This window comes from Sphaeramia orbicularis, chromosome 17, assembly GCF_902148855.1.
Source record: "Sphaeramia orbicularis chromosome 17, fSphaOr1.1, whole genome shotgun sequence".
NCBI classification, from domain to species: Eukaryota; Metazoa; Chordata; class Actinopteri; order Kurtiformes; family Apogonidae; genus Sphaeramia; species Sphaeramia orbicularis.
In genome coordinates, this window is record NC_043973.1 from 9,739,321 (window position 1) to 9,764,754 (window position 25,434).

At 38.0% G+C, this 25,434-nt stretch overlaps 2 protein-coding genes across 3 annotated transcripts in view; both read left to right on the forward strand.

Annotated features, from left to right (window-relative positions):
* The first annotated feature begins 123 nt into the window (after positions 1–123).
* Positions 124–7,198, forward strand: ndufv2 (NADH:ubiquinone oxidoreductase core subunit V2). Its single transcript, XM_030160564.1, has 8 exons — positions 124–274; positions 1,191–1,253; positions 2,625–2,687; positions 3,065–3,181; positions 4,004–4,172; positions 4,617–4,726; positions 6,045–6,121; positions 7,019–7,198. Exons 1-8 carry the CDS (start codon positions 233–235, stop codon positions 7,110–7,112), a joined length of 735 nt encoding a protein of 244 aa, XP_030016424.1. The 5' UTR covers positions 124–232; the 3' UTR covers positions 7,113–7,198.
* A 1,550-nt stretch (positions 7,199–8,748) lies between these two features.
* ankrd12 (ankyrin repeat domain 12) overlaps positions 8,749–25,434 on the forward strand; it is a 37,161-nt gene continuing 20,475 nt past the window's right edge. For both annotated transcript variants that reach the window (XM_030160560.1, XM_030160561.1), the window contains exon 1: positions 8,749–8,918. The gene's annotated coding sequence lies outside the window, so the exon portion shown is untranslated. The remainder of the gene's footprint in view (positions 8,919–25,434) is intronic.

Sequence of the window (25,434 nt, forward strand, 5' to 3'; positions counted from 1 at the left end):
AACACGTGTGCTGCTGAACCGCTGTTACATAACGGAGAGGATGTCTAAAAGTCTGCGGCCATCATTTGTTTTTGATATCAAATTTCATGTCACTCTGACATCGATTAAGCTGTGCTCGGCCTGACGTACAGCCACTATTCAGACCTGGTTAATCGAGCGCTATTCCGCTGATAGCTGCCGCTGCAGTCCCGTCCGTTTGCTAACGCACTGGGACAAAAACTGAGACCTCAATATGTTTTTGTCTGCTGCTGTTCGGTCTGCTGTGTCGCACACGGTAAGGATGAGTTGTTATTCATGTTTCTGTGTAAAAGTTTAAATGCCGTTCGTTATCATTCGGAGAGAAAATGCCATGACTCCTCACAAGGGCAAGCGGTGGAGGCCGCAATGCTAACTAGCATAACGTTAAGGGGACATTAGCAACTTCGCTTGTAGCTCTCAGCTGTCAAAAGGTTTACAAGGTGATCGTTTAACATACACGAACCATGAAATGCAAATGTAACACTTGAGCTCAAACAGTATTCTACTGGGAGCTTATTGTTTGAGCCTACTGATCTGACCGTAGAGTAATGATAAACAAGTAACTGAGTTGCGTGTTGTTATACGTAACATTGACTTCATGTCGTTAGCTGCAGTTACATACAAGGACTACTCCTGTGTTGACACTTGTGTTGTAGCTGTAGCATTTATTAGTTGCAGGGACGTCACCTCTTGGAATCTAGGAACTGTTAAAGTTTATTTATTGGGAACGTAGCTAGATATACGCTTAAAATATAATAATTAGTGTATTTATTAGTTATTTTTTCCAATAAATAGTCCTTCCAGATTTCTTTTACTTTTATGGGGAGCTTACGTGACTTGATTGCTATTTAATTGCTGTTCTGTGCATTGATATTGCAGAATTGAGTGTATTTATTGTAGTTTTTATAAATTAGTTCAAGATAATATGAAAAAGTATGTTCCTCTATAAAGTAAACTGTAAACTAGTTCCTTTTTTTATATAAAAATCTGATAACAGAAATGTTTATTATTTTTTAGGGAAAATAATATATATACTGATATAACTGTCAATATGGTTTGTATTACTTCCAGTGTGTAATTAGAAGTCTCAGCAGTTTTGTTTCTTCACCTTAGGTGATAGATCTGATGGATGAAAAGGTGTTTTATCTGTTTTTATGTCTTTTTGCTTGAAGGCCAGACAGGTTAGGAGTCTGCATCGGTCTGCTGCACGGGCTGGAGCTGGTGGCATCTTTGTGGTGAGTTTCTTCAGTTTGACCTACCACTGTGTTGTCTCCTGGTATGTAACTGGATGTTGTTGATCCCACTGACTGAGCAGCAAGATTGGCATCTAGTTGCCCAGAATTATTTCTTGTTTTTTCAATTTGTCAAAAAGAATACAGGAAATATTAATAGAGCAAAGAAAATGCAAATTCATACCTGTGATATGTAGTGTAGTTTTCTTACAGTACTGTACTGTTGTTGCTGTGCAGTATAGGATTAAGATGTGCCCATCCATATGACGCAACTGAATGGTCTGATGAGTATGGAAGTGATATGAATCATGTATTATGGCCTCTACAGTACTATGGAAGATTTTGAAGCATTGTGCCAGACACTTGCTCTTCACCACCACCAACGAAATACCAAATGAGGGATTAGCTTGTTAGAATGGTTTTCATCCCTCCAATACAGTTTGCAAACTGTAGATGAATGCCAAGCTGTAAAGCTGTTGTTGAAGGCTCATACTTGCCAAACATCTTACTGTTGCACTTAATGTATGATAGTGTATAGTTTTAGGATTTGTCCTTTTTATATGTTGATCTTACACACTTTTTTATTTATGCAATTTAGAATTGACATTGTTGTCTAAAGAAAGAAGTATAGCTAATTAAACAGTTGCTTTACTCCAGTATTTACACACTGATCAATATAAAAACTTCCATAACCTCATATAGTATAATATAGTTTATTGTTTAAGTCTTTTATGACACTAAATGTAAAATTACATGGATGGTTCTGTATATATTTTTACTCTGTTGTCTTTGGCAGGAAATTAATCCCAAGGTATTGGTTTGTGGGAAGCTGCTAATTTAGCCAGACTGTTGCACAAGGTTCAGCTTATTACAGCTGCTGTTCAACAGAAACATCACATGCAATATTGTCATGTAATGGAAATGTACCATGGTTTCATGGTCCCTTGACAGTGATGATGTTTTTGTCTGTGACTGGTGAAAACAATTTAAGTTGTCTTCAAAGCACTTCTCTTCAATCAGATTGATAAATTTAAGTGCTGTTTAAAATTGTAGTTGTACACAAATGATATCTGCTGCTCACAAGAGGGCAGTGTGTGCAATTGTAGAGACAAGTTATCTGTGTTGTCCATCATCTGAAAGGAGTCCTATTTCCTCATCAGGGTTTACATGATAGGTTAGTGAAATGTTAAAACATAGTACTGAATACTGCTTTCTGTCACTAACATATGAAAATGTCATTGAAAACTGACAATATCAGATTTTTGGTTTAATGTATAACTTATTTATGATGTTTTTAAGATCAATAACTGAATTCTGCATAGCATGTGTATCAGCTGTTTCTGAATATATTTTAACTATTATTATCTATCTTAGCACAGAGATACACCTGATAACAACCCTGATACTCCTTTTGAATTCACAGAGGAGAACAAAAAGGTAAGACTAACAAATACATAGAAGTCCTCACTGTTTTTCAGCCCTACTTATTACAGGCAGTAATGTTTGTTTGTCATATTTTTTTAAAGCCAAAACATAGTGCAATATAAAGAAGGGTGCTGTACATCAATCACGATTTCAACTGGGAGTAAACAAGACTTAAGCCCACATCATATCAGTTTGCTTCATAGAAATCAAGTTAATATTAATTTTTATTAACGTTAAATTATATAATAGAATACACATATCATTTAGCTCTTGTAGATTTACATGCTGGTTTTTATTAGCATTGAGCTAGTCTAATTGTGAAGACATTCATGGTAAAAAAAAAAAAAAAAAACCCACAACAATATTCCTTTACATTTGTATTCCTGTAGAGGATTGAGGCCATCATTTCAATGTATCCTGTTGGACACAAGCAAGCAGCCACCATCCCTGTTTTGGATTTAGCTCAGAGGCAACATGGATGGCTCCCTATCTCTGCCATGAACAAGGTACCGCAAGTTTTTAAAGTAATGTTTTCAGATGGCTTTGTGTTGCCAGTTTTATTTTTGTAATTACACAAACTGGTTCACCCTTCTGTGGAAAAACCTTGTATCACAATAGATGCATGTGCATGAACCCAAGTATTACACTAATCTGGCCAATAGCCCAATCAAAAATAATAAATAAATGTAAAATAAGTTACTATTATTCATGTAATTTGGTCTGAAGACAGTGGCCTGATAAGTAACAATTTAAAATTGGTTTAAGAGTGCTGGTGTCAACATTTTACAGCTGTTTCCAACAGTAACTAAGAGCACCTAATAAACATGTAAATGCTTCATGGCTTTCTATCTGGCTATTTTTCTGTGAAGGTGTGACCCACATAGCAGTAACATCAGGGGATGGATGCATGTCTGAGAGTGTCAGAAACATTGCTGTAGCAAAACACAACAGGACAGTGGCAGACTTTTTTTAAAACAAAAATTTGGGCATTTGTTCAATGACTTGATGGTTAATAGGCCCCTAAGTTTTTAAAAAGTTAAATAATAGAATTTTTTCAATAAAACATACGTAATGTTTCTGTCACATTGGATACTTAACCACTTTCTGTATATAGTAAAGAAGTTTCTATAATCTGATTAAATACTGTGGCACATGCAGATTTTATCAGATCACATTATATAGTGTCCAGGTAAACAGTGGATTCTCAAGGTAGATTCTCTCACCAGAATGACTTCAGTTGCATGTGAGATGTATTATCCATGTAACTGCAGCTAATGTCTTTTGTGTCCTGAAGGAACCTTACTCTGTATGCATTTGTTTCCATTCAGGTCGCTGAAGTGCTGGAAGTCCCTCCAATGAGAGTGTATGAAGTTGCGACATTCTATACAATGTTCCTCCGTCAGCCTGTGGGAAAGTACTTCATTCAGATCTGCACAACAACACCGTGCATGCTCTGCAACTCAGACAGCATTCTGGAAGCCATCCAAAACAAACTGGGTAAGGGAGCGACTTTCCATTTTACCGCAAGACACCAATAAAGAGACAAAAATGCAGATGGAAACAATCTTTTTTTTATTGTGTATATATGAGATAAACAGAAATTGGGAACAAACATGTAAATATACAGTTGTTGAGCACTATTCAAACAACACTGAGCTGTGGCAACAAACAAGAAGACAAGCATGACTAAAATTGAGCCAAGAATTTAACTGGAAAAATGGCTAACATACTTGAGCCTGTGTGGTTTAACAGAATACACTCAGTTATTTGAACTTTCAGTCAAGCAACACTTAATCTTGTACGTTTTGCTCCAACCCGTATAGTGTTACAGCTGAGTAATACCAGCTTCAGTTACAAATATTTGTCATTTTAGTAACTGCATACAACTTGCTAAAGCACGTAAGAACAAAGTATAAAATGTCCTCATATGGTGTTCTACAGGTATCAAGGTTGGTGAGACTACTCCAGACAAAATGTTCACTCTTATAGAAGTGGAATGCCTTGGTGCCTGTGTGAATGCTCCCATGGTCCAAATCAACGACAACTATTATGTAAGTTCTTGACTGCTCCATACAGCTTCCTCACTGGACATTGTCCATCGATGAACAAAACTAGGTGAAATGACTTGCCATGAACAAGGATGAAATAATAATCAACCTGTCATAATATCCTAGTAATAATCTGGCCGAAACAAAGATCTTACCACATCTGTGATTTCAGTTTGAAAAATATTTACCTACTGAGGTGAATGCAATATGAAAAGACTGCTTTTTGGTTCAACAGTAGCTGATACTATTTCTGGAAAACTTGGCAATTTAGAAAATCAAGCACAAGTGAATGACCCAGTTAGTGTAAAAAGACAAAGCATGTGCATTTACAACATTAAACGTTAGATAGTACTCTGTTTAGCATCTTTCTCTATTTACTGTAATTAACTAACTGATCATTAACGCAAATTAGTTTTTTTTTTCCCTAGAAGGTAGAGTTAATGATCAGGTTAGAAGCCACGTGTCAAGTCATATACCACGAAACTGGAAAAAAGCAGGTCAAAGACAATCAACACAGACAGCTAAGAGGCCGTGTGAAATGCCAAAAATATGGTAAACTGTTTTAAATGACTTTATGAGATACTGATGCTGTTAAGTATTACTGCATTATTCAAGATTCAAGACCTTTATTTGTCCCCGGGGGGTTGTTTCTGCTGTAGTAGCAATTAAAACAACAAACAGCAATAACAAAACAAAGTGAGACACAAGATGACAATCACATAAAAATTGGTGGTGTACAAAAACACTTACTTAAATAAAATGTAAACTACTGGTAATGCAACCTGTGCTGTGCAGAGTTGAGCATAGAGATGGCAGAGGGTATAAGGGAGAATTTGTATCTATTGGTTTTGGCTGATGGTTGTCTGAGGCGGGTACCAGAGGGCAGGAATTTAAATTCAGAGTGCAGAGGGGTATATTCATTGGGAACATAAAATACCATCTAGAGTTATTTGATTTTCTTTTGGCTTGTTTGCTCTACCAGACACATTGAAAGTTGGGTATTCTTTGTAATGCTGTAAGTGCTGGTTTTTGCCATGAAGTTCTTTTGAACTCTAGGACAGTATTGTTGTCTTGTCCAATTTAATTGTGAAATGCATTATTACAAGTGAAGTTAAATCAGAAATAATAACTGAAAATTTGAGAGGTCTTCAACTACTGTCCCTCTTTAACTAGAAAGACATGGTCTTCATGAGCAAAAAGATGTGGAAAAATTGCAGAGGTCTTTTAAATAATGAAGCACAAAATAAGTATCAGTCAAAAGCTGAGTATTAGCAGTTATACTGGTTTGTTCTCATTTGTCCTGCCTTTTTCTTGTTCCTAGGAGGACCTCACACCGAAGGACATTGAGGATATAATTGATGAACTTAAAGCAGGCAGAGTGCCACCACCAGGGCCCAGGTACATTCCAGTAGTACAAGGTGTCCATAAAGTGTCTTTACAATTTAACAAATTTATTACAAAAGAATATAAATAGGCAAATCTGTGGAAATTATTACAAAATGAAAAGTAGATATTGAAGTTTTTTTTTTTTTTTTTTGCCACATTAAATACACCTACACAATACACAGTACACAGTATGGGCACCATTAGTTGCATAAAACACATCAAGATGGTACTCCATTTTTTTGCCATGTTTGCTGTAGCATAGCCTCATCAATGGTTGATATGGCATCAGGGATCTTTTGCTTTGTACACTGTTGTGAACGTGGTAGCTCTAACTTTCTGGCAGCAGTACGGATGGACATTGTAGGAGAATGATCAAAGGCTTGTCTTGCACGATCTATGTTTTCCTCAGATGTTCTTGGTCGTCCAGTCCTCCTTTTATCCAACACTGTCCCTGTCTCCATAAATTTCTTGTGCCATGCATGAATTGACGGACATGACGGTAGATGTCTTCCATACCTAAATCTATAGTTTCACTGAGTCTGCGTATCTGATTTTGTTTCAATAAACCATGATACACATTGTGCCTTTTCTTGAGGAGTAGCCATTTTTAGGGGTTTATTTAACAGAATCTATTTCATCAACAGGGGACCTGAAATACACAAATGCAATCTGATTAAAAATTTTGATAACCACTGAGTACATACAACAAATCTGATTAACATATCTTATCAATTGTTTTTTTGTAATACATTTTTTAAATTGTAAAGAGACTTTGTGGACACCCTGTATATTTCAATGGGTGAGGAAGGACTGCACCACTGTATCTACTGTGTGTGAAAATACCCCACTGTCCTGAAGAGACTTTACAAACTAATTGCAAATTTATAATCATTTTCTCTCTTTCTATAGGGGTGGGCGTTTCTCCTGTGAGCCTGCAGGTGGATTGACTTCTCTCACAGAGCCTCCCAAAGGGCCTGGTTTTGGTGTAAGAGCAGACCTCTAGACATTTGAGATCATCATCTGTCCCTGAACGTGATATAAAGTTTAACTCAAGCATATTGTGTAAATAAATTGTTCATGTACATGTGCTGTAGGTGTCAGTGTGACACTTATTGGGACTCCTCACTCATCATGGGTCAAATGTTGAGGGTTGTACGTTGAAGAGGGCAAAAATTGTGCTGTGTGAATGGTGGGCTGTATGAATAAAATGAACTTGACTTGATTCCTGTAAGAATGTGATGCAAGTGTAAATAGATAGCCAATTATATATATCACTTGACCAGTAGCAACAACTACAGTTGTTGCTAATCACAATTGACAAAGATTTTTAGAATTCCGTCTACAAAAGAGTAGGAGTTATACCCTTTAAAACAGGTCTAATACAGCTAACCTTAGTAAAGACGTACAAATGCATTTACTGTCATGATAAGTACTTCTGCAGTTACAGTAATCCATAGTAATGATCATGCAGGTGTTTAATAAAATAGTACTGGTGTGATCTTTATTCTCTTTTCCTAAATGAATCTCTAAGCATCTTAGTAGATGCTGTTAGGAGAATGAAATAAAATGGTTTTCTTCAAATCTTTTGGTCTCTCCGCTGCAGGATGAATGTTAAAAATGTTTTCGTAACTTCATGCTGCCAAACAAATAATAGAATAGGAATACGATGCTAAAAATGTTTCTGAAATTATACCTTGCAACAGAAAGTGAAAAAAAAATGTTGACTTTAAAGTAATACTTATTCAAATGGGCATAACGTTTATTTTTACATAAAGCATAATTGTGAATTGCTATATAAGCCAAGTCTTTCTAAAAATGTAGGCTAACTACACTACTACGTACCTGTAGCCACTACTGCTAAGATCTTAAAATTATGAGCCTTCCTACATAATGTTGTCAGAAGTAAAACCCGGTCTTGCAGAATGATAACCTTCTTTCTGCAGCTATCGGCACAGCTTCCTTCCTAACAACTGCTCCTGTCATTTCCATCCCGCCCCGGTGGCGTTTTCATGTCTAGCCGGTGCCCCTCCCCCACTCCGGTTTCCTCTTGCGACTTTCGAGCCTGCTCTGCAACATATATTATGCACCACAACGCATGCGCACACTGCCTGACATGATGCAAATGTCACTGCGCAACCAATTCAAAGCTGGCTGACACAAAGAATTGGCGGGATGAAAGGCGAATTAAGGGGATACATTTATTAATGAAATTGCGGGAAAACTATGCAGCCATGCTCACGGGAAAGAAAGTTACCACAATTCCTCTATCAATCCCCAACCGTGATTTTCGAGAAAGTTCCCACTGACCGCAGCACATCAGCGGAAAAGATGACGTCAAGTGCCCATTACTGCTCTCCCTCTCCATTCTTTTCAGTCCAAATTCACACACTCAAAGCCACCAGCAGACCGCACACACATTGCTATAGGACAAAATAAGACACTACAAATAATATTCTTAAGATCTGCAGAGCATATTTACGTATAGCGTCGTTAAAATGAGAGTAAAAAACGTTTAACATACCCATCTACAGTATATCCAGCAGACGTAGACCTTATAAGTTCGGTGGGGCTCAGGCGGTCACGTGAGTCGCGCCCGCCAATCAGACTGACGCTTGCATGTTTTGCTAGGCTTTTCTCGGAGAGGACGGGCGACGAACGGCTGGGATGTTTTCAAAACCAGAGATGAACGTCACACAGCCGTAGGCTACGGTTAACGTCCAATATTTAGGAAATAACTGATTATATTGCGCAATATTCACATATAGCTGAACCTGAATGAGTCGGTGGGGACGTGTAGCCCAGTTTAGAGGTAAGTGCAACTCATGGTTTGTTGTTTCATTGCCTCGGATCAAAAGAGGTAAAAATCCTAGTTAACGTTAGCCATCTGGCTAAGTTCTGTAGCGAGAAGGCTAATGTTAAGTTAAGCTAACTTGACGTAAACTGCGTGCGAAAATGGAATGTAATGTTTTTGCGTGGGCTTGGTATAGTTGTGTGCCACGTGCGTTACACACACTGAGTACTTTATTTCCCCTAATACACATTCCCCAGTTTCTGCTTTTTGTAACCCGTCGTATTAGACAGTACAGAGAGCCAAGAGGAAAATGTCGGGGCTAAGCAGAGTGAGCTGGGTTAGCCCCAGCCAGCGACGCTGTGAAGGGCTGTATACGATCTTGCTAGCTAGCTAGATTAAGCGCTGGGGAGGGGGAACGTTGTGAGGGCACTGAAGGGGCTGCAGTGGGCTTTTGTCTCAGACTGTGCCATGGTCTCGTAGTGAATATTGCCATAAATGCATTAACCATAATGTTGAATTTGCTTTATGCTGTATGCACAGTGGCATTTTACAACACATGGATTTATGGAAGACGTATATGATATAACAGCAATATTAGGTTATACTTGTTATGTTTACTAACCATATCCAAGTTCAGCATTTTAGCGCTCAACCACATATTGCTGCCTCTATTACAGGCAAGCACGAGCGACATTATCGTGAGGTGGGTGGTGGTGTCTGCAATAATAAAGCCAGCGCTATATTTTATTTAGCTACCCTCATTTTAATTGTGCGGATAATAGCTTAGTATCTAATATACTCTACTCTAAAATATAGATTTGCTAATGCAGACAAGGAACTAGCATGGCTTGAGTAACTAGGAGCTTGCGCCTCTCTGCCAATGACTGTGACATCTTGGGGGTGTGTAGCCTGATACAAAAGCTGCCTGTTTTAGATGGCTGTCTGTGCAACGACCGCTGTGAACCAACAAAACGTTAAACTGAAATACAATAAATGGAAACCTTGTGTTAAGATGCTATAAACTGCTATAACTGGATCTTATGAAAACATCCCATATATACCACAAGGAGTACCATATTGTTGTAGTCCTAAGACTATTTTCACTGAATCATCGTGCACTTGTATTTGTTATAATTGATCCTTCTTTAATTAGAGGGCTGAAGGGAAAATACTCTCCTTTGGTAATGTAATGGAATAATTATACTATAAACAAAGGTTAAAATTTTGAAAGAAATTACTATTTCTCCATTTTATTTATTCAGCATATAATATTTTTTAAATGTCTTTTACAAGTCAGAGAAAGCCTCCAAAGTTATTATTCTATGCTCTTATTTACTGTGCCATTAATATCAGTTTTTTTGGCTAAAGGAGAACGGTCTGTTTTTATGCTGTTGAATATTTTTCATTTATTAAAAATGATAATGCTCATGGAGATTAAGATAACATACATAAAAGTGTTACCAATTGAATGATGATTACAGTGGATACAAAAACAGCAACATAATCATTGGGCCGATAAAGGGGAGTGGGTTAGTATGGTCATTGTAATATATTCTGTAAAACAAATAAAGCTATATTCTTGCTTTTGAAATTCGACATTTACAGAACCAACCAGTCAGTTATCTCTATAATCATTCACCCTATCACTCTTATTTTACATTAACCTATTTTGAAATGCTTCTGGAGTTGAGTTGAGTAGAGTTGTCAAACAAGGCACAAGAGATGACAGATAATTTTTAGGATTCATGTTGGTTAAGATGACAAACTACAACTTTTCATTTCACTCATTGTCACGTCTGACATCATAGAAACTTCCATGTAAAATCACAATGAGATTGGATTTGAATGAAAACCCACATAGTTATTACATTTTTTTAAAAAACATGTATCAGACATCCATCTTTTGTATCATAGGATGATGGTCTTTTCCGAGTAAACATTTATTTAGGATTTTAACTCAAATCCCAACAGCTATTTATGTGTATCTCTTCATTGTTTCAACAACTGTTTCTGTATTATTTAGATACAATGAGTAATACATGTGTGATATCTTCGGATGATAAAATACTACGCAGTAGTCTTTTCTCTAATGTGCCAGCACAGTCATTTTTTGACTTTACTCTTCATTTTTTTGGTTTCTTCTCAGCAGTTATTGCTTTTGTTATCTGGTATATGTTTGTGCTTTATTTCACAGTACCCAACTGCAGTTCCAATAGCGTAGCTGGTAGTTGCAGGATGTATCTTATGGTTATTTCACTAAAAATAAACAAGTCACCCAATAATATTATAAGGATGTAGTGTGACGGGTAAATCAAGTTACTGATTCAATAGTATGGATGTAACACTTTCGTAATGCAAATGTATTGCTCTAAATGCTTGATTGAAATTGAGATTTTCTTAGAATAGTAAAATAATTCTTTGACTTATTTCAGTGGTTTTGATGTGTTGTGATTTCTTTCAGAATTAGAGATGAACCAATAGGATGTATTTCACAGCAGACAATGATTATTAGAAATGGAGAAGACAACATTTAGAACTGATGGAAATTTGCAGTGTTGAAAATCTTTTACACTCCAATACAAACAAATCATTGTTAAAATGCTTTTAAATTAACTGTCAAATTAAACAATGACATTTCAATTCTATAATAATGCAACTGTAAGGTTTATAAATATTTGCCAGTAAAGAGATAGGCCTAAATGTTTATTTTTCAGACCACAGGTGACTACAGACAGACAGCTGTATCAGAGATGAAGTAGAGGATTTTTGCATTCATTTATTTTCTTACATATTGTCTTTTAAAAATGCATATACCAATGACTGTAAAATGGTTATGAAGTTAAATAACCCATCCTTACTACTTGTTTTTTTTTTTTTTTTTTTGCCATTTTGTGCTGTTTGAAGAGTTTTCTCTACCACTCTAGTTAGGGGTACAACGATACATGTCGCACTGTCGTACGGAACGGTACGCCCCTCATGGTTTGGTGCGAGCATGTACTGTGGTACGGCTCATTTGTCATTTTCAAATGACATTTCAGAACAACTCGCACTCATATTAGAGCTTTGCAAGACAACTGACTTATGGAATTCTACTGTCATTGGTTGGAGCTGGACGTGAAGCACGGCTGGAGCCCTTCTACTTTAAACTACCCTTCTCAATATTAACATGAGTATCCACATTAGTAAAACTTCCTCTGTTGTCACCATGTTTGTTATTATTGACTCTCTTCTTCTTCTCAAAAAACTTTACTCTTCTTCATGGAATTCGGCTAGTATGTTAATCAAGAATGGCGCCCTCTGGTGGATTGATTGAGAAAAGCTTATTCCAAGGTACAGGACGCATGGAAGTATGAAGGCAGTGACGGATGACAATGTTAGAAATGGACAAACCTTTTTACATACATAAAGCGAACAAAAATGAGCCTTAAGGCTCTCCATCAGCTCCTAATTACCTTTCGGCACACAGCTGGCCTTCGCGTCCAAACCATACCATACTGTGAACTATGACTCAAGAACCGCAATACGTACTGAACCGTGGTTAACCTGTACTGTTGCATCCCTGCCTCTAGTGGAGAAAGATTCTGTATTTGTTAAAATCAACAGTGTTTTTTCCCCTTTGAAAATAAAGTGATTGTTAAAAAAATTAGAATTATGTTCTGATACTATTGAGTAGTCAGTATTCATCTTTATTTTAGGGTGTATTCACACCTGGAAAGTCCTTTGGTCTGCTTATTTGATTTGGATCAAATGTGGATTTTTTTTTTTTCCCCCTGTTTGAGTCGGATCACATTTTCTTTGCACTTTTTGCTCGTGGACCAAAACTTGTAACAGAAGTATGCATGTGACAAACTGCACTGGCGTTGGACAGAAAAGTCAGGGGCAGGGTGAATCAGAGATGGCAGGTATTGATGAAAGCAAACATGCAGTTATTGTTTTTGGAATATATATTCTATTTTTACAGGCACAAATTTACGAAAACAATGTTAACTGTTAAGACCAGCTCATTCGGACCCAGTTTCATTATATGGGCATTATATGTGTTATATTTACACCAGAAGTGAACAGGCCCAGAGTCGGTTTAGAAGCCACCTCTCTTAGGTGGTCTTGGTCCGCTTGTTTGATTCGAATCAGAGTTCACATGTTTGTATTCACACCTTAAAAAAAAAAAAAATAGGCTGGACTTTCCGGGGAAATGACCACATGACCAAACATCAGGTCAGTTTCAGTTTGTCGTTGTCACAAAAAAGAGACGAGATGTTGTTTAGACCAACTAACTGTTGGCATCGCACCCCAGTGCAACCACTGCAAAAGCTGTTCCAAAGTGCACAATGTGAATCCACCAAGTGGCAGTGCACATGTATGCACAGCACACCCAAACACCCCCCATTCTGGGGTATAACTCCTCCAACAACACAGAGAAAATTCTATATATGTATTGTTGAAAATACCATCAAAAGCCAGTTGCAGATCTGTGTATTCATAGTGTACACACTATAGATTATTTGCAAACTGAGCAAATATCACTATCCAGCTTTCATCCAGTGATTTCACATAGATACGTTGAGTGCTTTGTCTTGACATGCAAAAACTGATTTCTTCGAAGTTCTACCAAGTCATGAAAACTAGAAAGTTAGGATCCCGTCTTGATTTGGGGTTGCAATCTCTCACATAATTTGTTTGCTGTCCAGACAGTGCCTAAACAGGTAAAGAGTAGGAAAGGAGAGAGGGTAAGAAATAGGGCTGTGCAATTAATCGAAATTCAATTACGATTTCGATTATTACACGCAACAATTACAAAAATTATGTAATTGAGAAAAAACGATTATTAATTTTGAGTTGTTTAATTCACGCGCACGCAAGCTACCATGAGCTGCTCTGCCCCACCCCCCTCTAAGCTACTGCTGCCAGCTAGCCGGCAGGTCCACCCCAAGAGGAAAGTTGTACCTAGCGATCTGGAAAAATAGCAGGAGAATCGCAGCAGAAGTGCTTGGTAAACAAAAAAGGCAAGTCAAATTCAATTGTATGGACTCACTTTGGGTTTGATGAAGAGCAAAAACCCATTACATGCAAAAAGTGTTTCGTAGTTGTGGCCGCACCGACCGGTAGCACAGCAAACCTTTGTAACCATCCAAAGTTTAACCACCGTGACCTTTATCATAATCTTAAGAAAAACTAAAACACATAAAAAAAAAGCTAAAAGTTAAAAGCTTTATTTATATTTAAAGAGTATATCTTACATTGTTTTTCAAGAAAAAAAAATAAACAACTTTAAGGTTAACAAATAATTGTTTTGAATAATCGTGATTTCAATTATTGCTAAAATAATCGTGATTTTTTTTTTTTCTATAATCAAGCAGCCCTAGTAAGAAACAATATAGGAGGCTTGATGTATACACAGTTAAGATAGACTTTAATACCTGATCTCTACTCACATATTTGCCCAGTTCTTTCTAAATCTTAAACATTTCTATGCTTGATAAATGTGGCACCTACAAACACTTGCTGTACAGTAGATTTACTGGGAGACCATACCATGGCTACCACAACCTTTCCAGGAGAAGGTAAGCCTCTTAGAGAGTAAGGTATTGACCAAGGTGTTGTAGAGCAGGGACAATTATGTAAGGACGTACAGTATTCCCAACAGTATGGCGCTCCAAGCAGATGGTGAATAAGGAATAACAAAATATAATGTATTAATATTTGTGTACTTGTGCTATATGAAGTTCATTTGCATATATTTGTACTGATTTATAAAAAAGCAACATGGAAAGGTAGGAAAGTGAGTTTTACATAGAGATGTTAGGATAATTTTACAAACAGTATTGGCTTATTTAATTCTTCAGCCAGCTACTTCTACAGTTTTTTTCAACATACCTCTACTTTGTAATTTCATGAAAATGCACATATAATTACTCAAATCAAGGGAAAGGCTTGTTGAATGTTTGACCTTTCATTTGAATAGTCTCATTCTCAATGGAGATTTTGCCTGCAGAGAAATAGTTTCTGTAGACTTAGACTTTTTGTATATTGAAACGTAATTCCATTTTGTAGCAGCACAGGCCTGTGAAGTACTACTATGACTAAAGATATGAAAGCATTGCCTTTTTTACTCCAACATAATAATATGATGCATTTCCTCTTTTTTTGTCTTCTGTTTTGAGTCAACAGATCAGGTCTGTAACTTCAGGGAAACCCCCCATAACATTCAGAGTTTTTGTTTTTAATCCTTTTCCACCTGTGCTAAGTGAAGACCAGTACTGCCTTAAAGCTCTGACATTATTGTCTATAATTGCAGAGGCCTGTGTGTAGCTCGTCGTTCAGGTTCTAGTTTTGGAGTCCTTCTGTCTTGGCCACTAGTGTGACATTTTGAATAGCCCCAGATAAATGAAAAATACCATACAAATAGCAAAAGCAGTAAATAAGATTATAAAAGCAACAATGCAGTTTATGATGTGCACTAGCCCTTTAGCCACGCTGGGTTCTATCTGCAGTTGGCTCCATAGTTGTGTCTGCGTCTTCAAGAGGCCTAGCTGTGTGTGTGTGTGTGTGTGTGTCTGTGTGTCCGTGTGTCTGTGGGAAGAGGGTGGAGCCTCCTGATTACACAACATGTGGTAGCCTTGCCAGCAGCAGAATGTGTGCAGAACGTTGTTTTTGTTTGGTATGTTGGGTGCAATATCTCGGTGTGTAACGGCTCCTGCTGATGTTGCCTTGATAATCCACCATGTGCTTTTTCAAAGGTGCGGATCATCAAAGCCTCTGCTTTTTTCGTAGTATGACTAAAGCATAACGTCTTGGATGTATACAAAGGGGTGAAAATGCAGGGTTGTAGTATTCCAGTCAGCGTGTTAACTTTTTAATTATTTAGAGTATCTTGTTCGTTTCATGAATGAGTTGTCGGAAGTAAGAGAGATAGGAGCATGTGTACGTGTTGATAGTTCAGGGAGAAAAAGACAATTTGACAATGAGTGTATGGTTTGCATTATTCTTAACTGGGCTGCTCTCATATTACTAATGCCAAAGAAAACGGTCACATCCTGTTTACTGTGGCTTATTCAGTGACCGTGCTTTGTGAGAGCTCAGGATCCACATGCTGTGAAATAGGTTAATATGTGTTTTATTCAAATGCCTGTGTACTGTATATGTACTACACATCACATATACACATATTCTAATGTTACTGCATTAAAATTTACTCAGATATATTTGGCCAAATTTGATCAATCGTTGACTCTGGTATGCTTTGCTTTTCCTGCTAGGCCAATAGAATGCGTGTTAGAGCTTGTTTCTGTTTACATAGCTCTAAACGTCAACTATTGGGACAGAGAGCGGTGTGAAAGACATGTTACAGGACAAATGAAATTTTTTTATGTTAGTACTATCTTGATGGTCATGGAGCATCATGTTACATTGAGGCAATTTTTGTACATATGCCATTGTAGGTCTTGGATAGTGCAGAAGTATTTGTTTCACGCCTTCCTCCAGATAATCGCATCTCCTCTCTTTCTCCTGACAGTCGTTTGGTCAAAAACCTGAGCATGCACAGCCTGTGTTTGGGCTGGCTGATAAAACAATTGTATTTATCAGCTCAATATACATGTATCTTTTGGGTTTACTTTGTTTACATCATCAGCTAAACCACAAGATGTTTGAACATTTTACCGCTTCATTTACTCCTGCGCATTTTAATGTTATGCTAACATTTTTGCCCTTGGCCCCTTTTCGCAGGGTATTGTCATCAGTTTGTTGTCTGTCTGTCCATCCGCAGGTGCAAAAACTTTGGTGTGGTCTGAAGGCCGAGCTTTTTCAAGTGCAGGCACATTATGTTTTATTATTGAGTTGAATATTTTACATCTCTGTCTGAAAAATTCCACCGTTTGTTACGTCTTTAAAACCGCAAGTAACCATTTGATTTCTTCAACTTTTACAAAAAAAAAAACAGTGCAGTCTCAGACAACTTATTTGGCGTTACCCTCTGTGGTGTTGATATGAGGTGTTACTTTGCACTTCAACATTGTATTAATTGGATCTGGACCCAAATTTCGGACTATTTAGACACTAATTTTGGTGGTAGATATTGATTTCAATATTCAAACATATAAATAAAAAAGCAAGCATGTTGCTTTTTTAATTATCCAGTGCTGAGCAATAAGGTTATCATGTAGAAATCTTGACTCATGAAGACTGCAATACATCTGGACACACATACAACCTATCTTTGTTGGGACAGGAGGGACATTTTCAGCCCAGGCCCTCTCACTCATGGTTTCATGGCTTCAACTACCCACAGGGCAAACCAAACAGTAGACGGTTTTCCCGAGTACTGTTGCATCCCTAGTTAGCATTACTGTGCCTAGGCTAGAGGGTCTCTTTAAGTCTAAATCTTTAAGTTGTATTGTTATTCTTCAGGGTCTGTGCTTGGTTCTTTCACTTTAACTTGAAGAACTTTCTGTCAAGTGTTTTGCTGTTGCTGTAAAGTCATGAAGTTGGACTTGGCTCTTGTTTAGCTGCAGATACCTATGAGTGACAACGGCGTGTTTCCACCACAGGAACTTCGATGAACAATCTGCAAGGGGGGGTAATTTACTGGATCGTCTTCTCACTTGGCCCTCTCGGCTGCCATGTCTGCACTGCAGAGTAGGACCCACCATTTCTGAAGTAATCAGTTGTAAATGTTATGCGACCAATTTAGCTGTAGAATGCAAGCAGTGCCCGCACATCTACGTTGGTCCACTTGTCATACGTTATTCTTTTGATTGTAAAAGCAGTTGATTGTCCTGATTCCTACTTTTTACTACTCATCTTCTTCAGGGCTTTAAAAAATGCTGCTTGTTTCCTTTCCTGCTCTGGGTCTTCCCAGTCAGCATCAAGTAAGCCTTAAAGCTCTGTCCAGGAGTTTTCAGGGCTGTTTGGAGTACCTATCCCAAAGCAGGGACTAGGTTAGACGGCCCCCATAAAACTACCCCTATGGTCCTGTGGTGGAAATGTACCTAAACTGTGCTGTGAATGTGGTCCTGAGTGGGTGTGTCCAAGACACCCAGTTTATGTGTCCGCAGGTAATGAACATTGGTGGCATTGTTACAATCATTTTGCCATGTTATGTTGTGCTATGATCTGTTTTACCATGTTTACAGTTCAGTGGGCTTTATGCTAGGGATGCAAATTATCAATTAATTTATTAGTCATTAGTTGGTTGACCTTGTCAATCAATTAACGATTAATTGATAAGCAGTGATTTTCCTCTGAATCTCAATTTCTCTTTCAATAGGCCCTATAAGAATAAAAGCAAAATATTGTTTATATATTTTATGAAAAAAGCATGTCATATTCATTAATGATTGATTTATTGTACCATTAGGGATACAGTACAGACAATGACATCAATGCAGCATAACAAAATAAATTCTGCAGAGAAATTAAATAGAATAATAAAATAAATGGATCTGAAGAGGGGCAGTTTAGAAGAAAGGTTCATGTAGGTAATGGATCTCAAGGAGCAGGGAGATGCAGCAAATTCTTATCGACAGTTAATTGATAGTTGATTAATTGTTTACATCCCCACTTTATCCATAGCCCCACTACTTCCTGAACTTCCAGTGGCTCCTTTATTTCCTTTCTTTAATTATTGGACACACTGATTAATGCAGGTGTGCCTGCTACTTCTTGTTGTGACTACTGATGAATTAGGCACACCTAGATTAATCAGTGTCCAATAATGAAAGACAGGAAATATAGGAGCCACCTGAGGTTCAGGAAGTAGTGGGGCTGTGCATAGAGCCCATTGACATATTATGTGTTATTTAAATGTATTGAGTTGTCGGTGCTCAGTGCGAGTGCATTGCAGGTTGTCAAAAAGATGGCCTAGTCTCTAAGTAGGCTATGCACCATGTGAAACAGTCAAAGTTTTATCACGATTACCATTAAGAGAAACCTAAAAACCACTCCAGTGTAGCAGTATTAAAGCTTAATGTGATTCTTCATTTTGAGCTTCAGATATTCGCTGTTGACCTCTGGCAAAGCATCGAAGTCCTTAGAAAGGCATTCAAGCCAGCACTAGTATTAATACTACTTGTGTTCTATCCACAGTATTTGCCAGCTAAAGTATACACAGTTGTGAAAAGTCATTGGTGAATAACTGGAATGAACCCACTGGTAGTGTTTATAAGGCATGATTAACGAGCAAAAGTAGTGCTTGGATTTTTCAGTAACCAATTTGGAGAGCAAGACAGCTGATGGGTGATACATACTGCCAATATCATGTTAGTTTTTGCATTTGATGAAATACGTCAATTTGATAATGGTAACACGAGATACAAAATCGCTGATATTGGAGCTGCAGTGCTTGTAATTTTGTTAAACCATTACACTACTTTATAACTCAAGTGAAAGGAAACAATAATTTTGCCCAGATCTGTGGACTGTTTTTGGGCTGTTGAAAATACACCCAGTGACACAGACTTCAGCTAATCAGTTGTTTTCAGTGCAGGTTGGGGATTGGCAATCACAGATTGACAGATGTAATTGTCTATCAATGATCACATTTACTCCACTTTGTCTAGACACCAATTCACACTATTATGTTTGCATTGTCTCTCTGTGGTTAAGCAGATGTATTCTGTGCTGCATCTGCAGTACTCATATTTTAAATCTTGGGGAGCACTAACATTGTTCAACAGCAGCCACACTGACAAGCCTCCCACAGTCTATTCTGTCTGCTCTGCAAATGTGGGGAGATTAATTTTTTGTTTAGCATCCCCAAAATAATCATCTGCAGCTGATGCAGACTATCCAAAAGTGGCATTAAATTGACTGACCAATTAATCGGTTGATTATGAATTTATATTATGATAGTTTTGAGATGAAAGTGATGGGACGTCATATAATTGTATGTCTTTGAGCATAAGAAATTTTAGTTCTGGACAACTTGAAGGTATTTCTCTCACAACAGATTCTCAGCATCCCCCTTTACCCCCTAACCCAAAAATGCAATGTATGAGTAGAAGGATTATTGTTGTGGAAGTTAAGTTAGTATTAAAGCTATTGGTTATGTTCTGAGCACAGTGTGACCTGTTAATCTGCATAGTGCTTGTGAATACACTGAAATGAAACCACTACTAATCTTCTTGTTGACTGCTTGTTGATCAAAGTTGTTGAGTATATTCCTGTTAGTCTGAAGAAGGGGATGCTGTGTGATCCTTAGATATTGGCCTTGCTGAGGCTGGGACGAGTATGGCAAACCTGTGGTTTTGGCACAGCATAGGCAACCATGTGTCAAGGCTGTAATCAGATCAACACATCTCATCAAACCTAATAGGATGTGACAGGTGTAGATGGAGTCATATCTTGAATGTCATAATGAAAGCCGACACAAGATTTCCCTCATGGTTTATTTTTCAGACTGAGGCCTGCTAGCTGCTCATATGAAAAACAGTAGATAGGGATACCTTGTGGTTGTGACCCACTGTTAGGTACAGCTGATGGTTTTTGTTGTTCCGCTATTAATGATGGCTTTTGTGCTTCTTGGGGCTTTATACACTGCCCTTTTGTAATGGAAAATGAAGAGAAACCAGCAATGACTATATAGTTTTATTAATTCACTTACATGTTTCAAGTTAATGCTTCAGTGCACATGTTCTCATCAGTCTATGAGGAACCTGACTTATCTTGAAGTCATCATATTTATACTTGACATTTATTCTTTTATCTAAAATGTCTTTCTTAGTTTTGATTTTTTTTTGTTTAATTGATTATCTATTCATACTTTGAATATTACAGTTTCTTGCAAGCTGAACAGCAACAGTTCTCCAGTGTTTGGGTCAGTCATATGAGCTTGGTGCTGTGGTTGAAATAAGAACAAGACCCACGCCTAGGTCCTAACCTTTGCACTAATCCCTCCCTCATTCCCTCCCCCCTCCTTTTAACCCATAATCAGCAGTAAAGGCTTCATTGTTCTTGTCTGCTGCTTTGGTATCTGAACATTAACCTACATTCAGAGTGGTGGCGGTAGGCTTCTTAAGACTCTCAGACTATGCTGGGCCAGTTTAATGGGCGTGTTTCAGTGTGTGTTGGGCTGAGCCTTAGTCTCCTGCCAGTAAAGTTAACCCTATTTACGCCTCTGGCGTACAAACATTAGGCTATTTTATGAGGCTTTTGATTTGTGTGCAAGTCATGCCCTGAGCCTCTGCCTTGTAAATTTAGGACTATTTCTGTTTTTATGGAAGCTTTTAAGTGATGGATAAGGCTGTGAAACAGTTCAGCACTTAATCTTACATAAGAATACACATTTAGGACACAAAGTACATTATGTCTGGCTCTTACAACAGCTTAATGCTTGGATTATTATGAATTATGCCAGAAAATTTGGTGCCCCAATGGTTTGTTGCATATAAAGAATATACGTGACAATGTTATCACAGGGTTAATTTAAACATGGCAAATTTCTGATGTGTTATTTGACTTGGCAACTTGACAACTTATCAGCTTTTGGGAAGTTTTGGCAGCAGTTGACTGATACCTGTTGGTACAGTTACAGTTAAAGCTGTTATTGGCAGTAGTAGCATGTGTTTTCCCATGTGGGAGAGGTTTAAACTAGAGCTATTCCCAGAGAACATGGTTGGCTCATTTATTCAAGCTAACAACTACTGGAACACAGGCCAGACACTCTAGTTGGAAGGGGCATGTTTTGTCTGTCTGGGGTTAGGGTAGAGAGAGGTGAACAGACGCCTTGAGGCAGCCGGTGTCACTTGCTGTTTGTTTGTCCATGACAAAATATGTCTTCATTTCAGACAGCCCAGTGACGGGGAGAGGAGAATGGCATTCATTCTGTGCTGGGAATTTTGTTTTCTTGAATTTTGTACCATTTGGTGAAAAAGATTGTACAAACACTGCTGAAGTATCGAAATGGATACAACATGTAAAGCATTGTATACGTTTGTGATTTTAATAACCAGGTGCTCGTATAATATTTTAAACAGATAGGAAAATGCTGCTAGATATGATGTAATACCACTGCAGGAAGCTACCCTGGATGGTACATTGCAACAGAAATGTTTCTGCAAAAATATAGCTTTTCTTTTTTGTTAATAAATGACCTGTATGGTCCAACAAATATGAAATGCACCTTAAAATCACCATCAAAAGTGCTCTTTAATCTTTAATTAAACATTAAATCTTTAATTAAATCTTTAAAAAATTTAAACTTTCTCCAATCAGTAACCGAAAAGGTATTCAATTGATGATAATTTTATGTTAGAGATAATCACAGATTAGTTATCTTCAGTCTGTCCTAACTGGAATTAACATACAAGAAATTCAAATTAAAATGCATTAAATTTTTATTGCTTTTAAAATAATTTTGGTTACATTTTGATAAAGCTCTTTTCATTAAGAGTTTATGAAGAGAGCTTTTTTTTTTTTTTTTATTTTTTTGATGTTCGACCATTTGTAGTAAACACAGTATTTGTTGTCCAGAGATATAAATTAATTATATAAATTTATAAGGGTTGGAATGCAAGATGAGTGTGATCAAGTTGAAGATTGTTGGATCTTGTCATTGTTGCCCATTCAGTCCCTCTCCTGTAGTCTCAGTAATCAGGCCTTTGCGCCTGGCTTTGTCCTGCTGCTCATTATGGAGGAGGAGGAGGAGGAGGAGGAGAAAGCAGGAGTGGATGGATGTGCAGCTGAGAGAGAGAGAGAGAGACCTCCCCCATCATTTAGCCTGACGGCACACAGGACCATGATCACGTGACTGGCTGTTTACTGTCGCAGCAAGCGTAGTGTGTCTCCTTGCACTCGTTACAGGGATTGCCTGCCTCCTATTGAAGGAAAAAAAACCTATGACTGTAGATTGAGAATATTTTTGATAACATTTAAATAGCTGGTTTTATTTTTACCTTTGTGTAGCATAATGAGCAGTAATGTATTCAACGCTTGCTTTTCTTGAGGTTTTTTTGTGCTTGCCTTTTGTAACTGCAGCCACATGGGAGTCCAGAGGGAAAAATCACATGTATTTTCCACATGGTGTGTGTGAGAGCGCACAGCAGGCGATACTCTGGAAGCTGTAGTAGAGTAATGCAGCCGCCGCTTCTTCTGCTGCTAGTGATGGTAGTGGTGGCGTACTCTGGCTCTGAGCTATTCTTAGCCCTTTTCCCTCCCTGTCCCATCCTGCAGTCAGTGGATCAGGTTACTGTACTGTGTGTGCTCTTCATCTATCCCCATTAGCACACCCCTCCTTACCTCCACCAAACGTACATCTCCACACCAGCTCTTTCACGTCTCAAGCCGCTGCACTCAAACAACAGCATGCACCAAAGCAGCCGCTCTGCTGTCGGGGCAAACATTCTCCCGCATTACAGGAAAATGGTTATTATTGTTGTTAGTCAGGAACTAGTGGAGTTAAAGTGCAGGAACACCAGGTTATAAATAAATACAGAGACATCTGCTTCTCAGAATGACTAGCTACACAGCCAGCACACTAAACCTCGGATTTTATGGACCTGGATGCATCAGCACAGGTGGTTGTTTAGACACAGAAAATGTCATACAAGCATTTCCTTTAATATTAAGTATAATTCTTGTCCTGGCTGTAATATTACAGTTCAGTTATATTCGCTGAGTTGAAAAAAATCATAAAATGTTTGACAGGTGGAATTTGAGAATTTACCAAAATATATACAGTGATATTTAATGATTACTTGGGTTGTAACATGAGATTGTCACAGTTAAATTACCATCTTTCACAAATATCAAGATATTCATTGTGTTGTACAATAATGGTGTGACGCGTTGGAAGGCAAGTTCATAAAATGAGGTAGCTGCACATCTTCATTTGAACAAATGAAATTAAGAGATATGTGTTTGGCTTAAGATAATCCTGAAAGGCACTCAAGGTGCATAGCTCTATAGGTCAGTGTCTCCATCTAGTTTTACTTTTTTTTTCTTAATACATTAAAATATAAAAATGTACATGGCATAATGTACATTTCTGTACCACAGTGTGCCTTGAAACAGGATATTGCTGCACTTATTCCATGTCAAACAGCCTAGCACATAATTTAAGATATACTGTGAGGTATGGTCTATTTAGTCTTTTCTGCTTAGTGTCTTCTCTTTGAATGCTGAATAATTTACCACATTGCTGATGTTGAGACAGAGGGAAGCGGCCGTCCTGAGTGCCTTTGGTGCTACTCTGTAGTCAGCTACATCGCTCAACCTTTTACAGCTGTGATTCTGCACTTTCATTGTGTGCTTCATTAAGTAGAAGAGGTAATTGTTCCTTAAACTTAGTTTTCACTGTTTCACCATGCCAAACTAATCTGGGTTTTAGTTTCTGTGAACTGAGGCAGTTACTGTGGCAGGGTTTGATCTCAACTTGAAACAGCTCAAGGTTAATGGCAGAGCTCGTAGGGGCTTATGCAGCCCTGAGCTGCTCATGAAATGCAGTGAATGTGAATGCCAAACTGGCGAATGCCCAAATACCTCTGTAATTATAGTCACACCCTCCTCGCCTCGTCTCTGGGCCAGATTGGAGTCCTGTCAGCGTTTGTTTTCTGGTCTGGTCCCGGGCTGTCCATACCACTTTAATACCCTCGATACACAAGCCTCTTTACACCAACGTGTTCTCTGTGGGCTGCTCAATTCTCCCTTTCAGCTGCGTGAATGACAATGCTGCTGCGTACTGCTGATGTGCTGACTAATGATGGACCTCTCTCTAGCCTAAGTTGAGTAGGATGGCAGTGTGTCGGGGAAACGATACCTGTCAACACTGTGCTATTAGTCAAGACCAGCAGGGGTTGTAAAGGTGTCAGTCTCAAGAAATTTAATGTTATAATCCCTATAACAACTCTTAATTCTGATAAATAATGACAAGCTTTAGTTTCTTAGTGAATAATATTTGAAGGTATTTAATTGTATTCTGCATGTAATTACAAACCTAAGGTGTTTTGACCTATAAATTATTAATTCTAAATTTGTGGACTTTTCAGTTTGTCCTACTCATCTTAAGGCTTAGGCACATCACCAAACTCATTTTTAACACCCCCTAAGCCAAATTAATGTAAACTCAATGTAGAGAGCATTAGGGTTGGGTATCATGGCCATGGCCCTTCCTCCCAGCCTCTCTCGTGCCTGAACCGTTGCAAGCAAGATCAAGATGCCCTGTCTGCCCCAGGGGCCCGTGAAACAGAGCCAGCTCCACCTCCACGGTACCTGGGTCAGGCACTTGTGGTTCTGCTCTGAAAAATTGCTCTCATCCACTATTAATCGATTACGCAAAATTAAAATGAAATCAATCTAAAATCAATCAAATGGATTTTTTTACCCAACCCTAGAGAACATTGCAGCAAACAAAAATAACTTTTCCCAGATTTAATTATTTCTTTAGGTTTTCTTTCACAGCTTTGTTATGATAACTCTTTTATGCCCAAATTAAACCTAAGTCCTCCAAAAAAGCTGGGAAAAGCCTGATGCGTTGATTTTTACTCAGTAGTCACTTTTACACAGAGATCCCAGAAAAAAAAGGTGAGATGGTGATCCCACC

Coding starts and splice junctions, on each gene's coding strand:
- ndufv2 (XM_030160564.1), top strand. CDS start 233: ATGTTTTTGTCTGCTGCTGTTCGGTCTGCTGTGTCGCACACG. Junction 275..1,190: donor GGTCTGCTGTGTCGCACACG/GTAAGGATGAGT, acceptor TTTTGCTTGAAG/GCCAGACAGGTTAGGAGTCT. Junction 6,122..7,018: donor GTGCCACCACCAGGGCCCAG/GTACATTCCAGT, acceptor CTCTTTCTATAG/GGGTGGGCGTTTCTCCTGTG.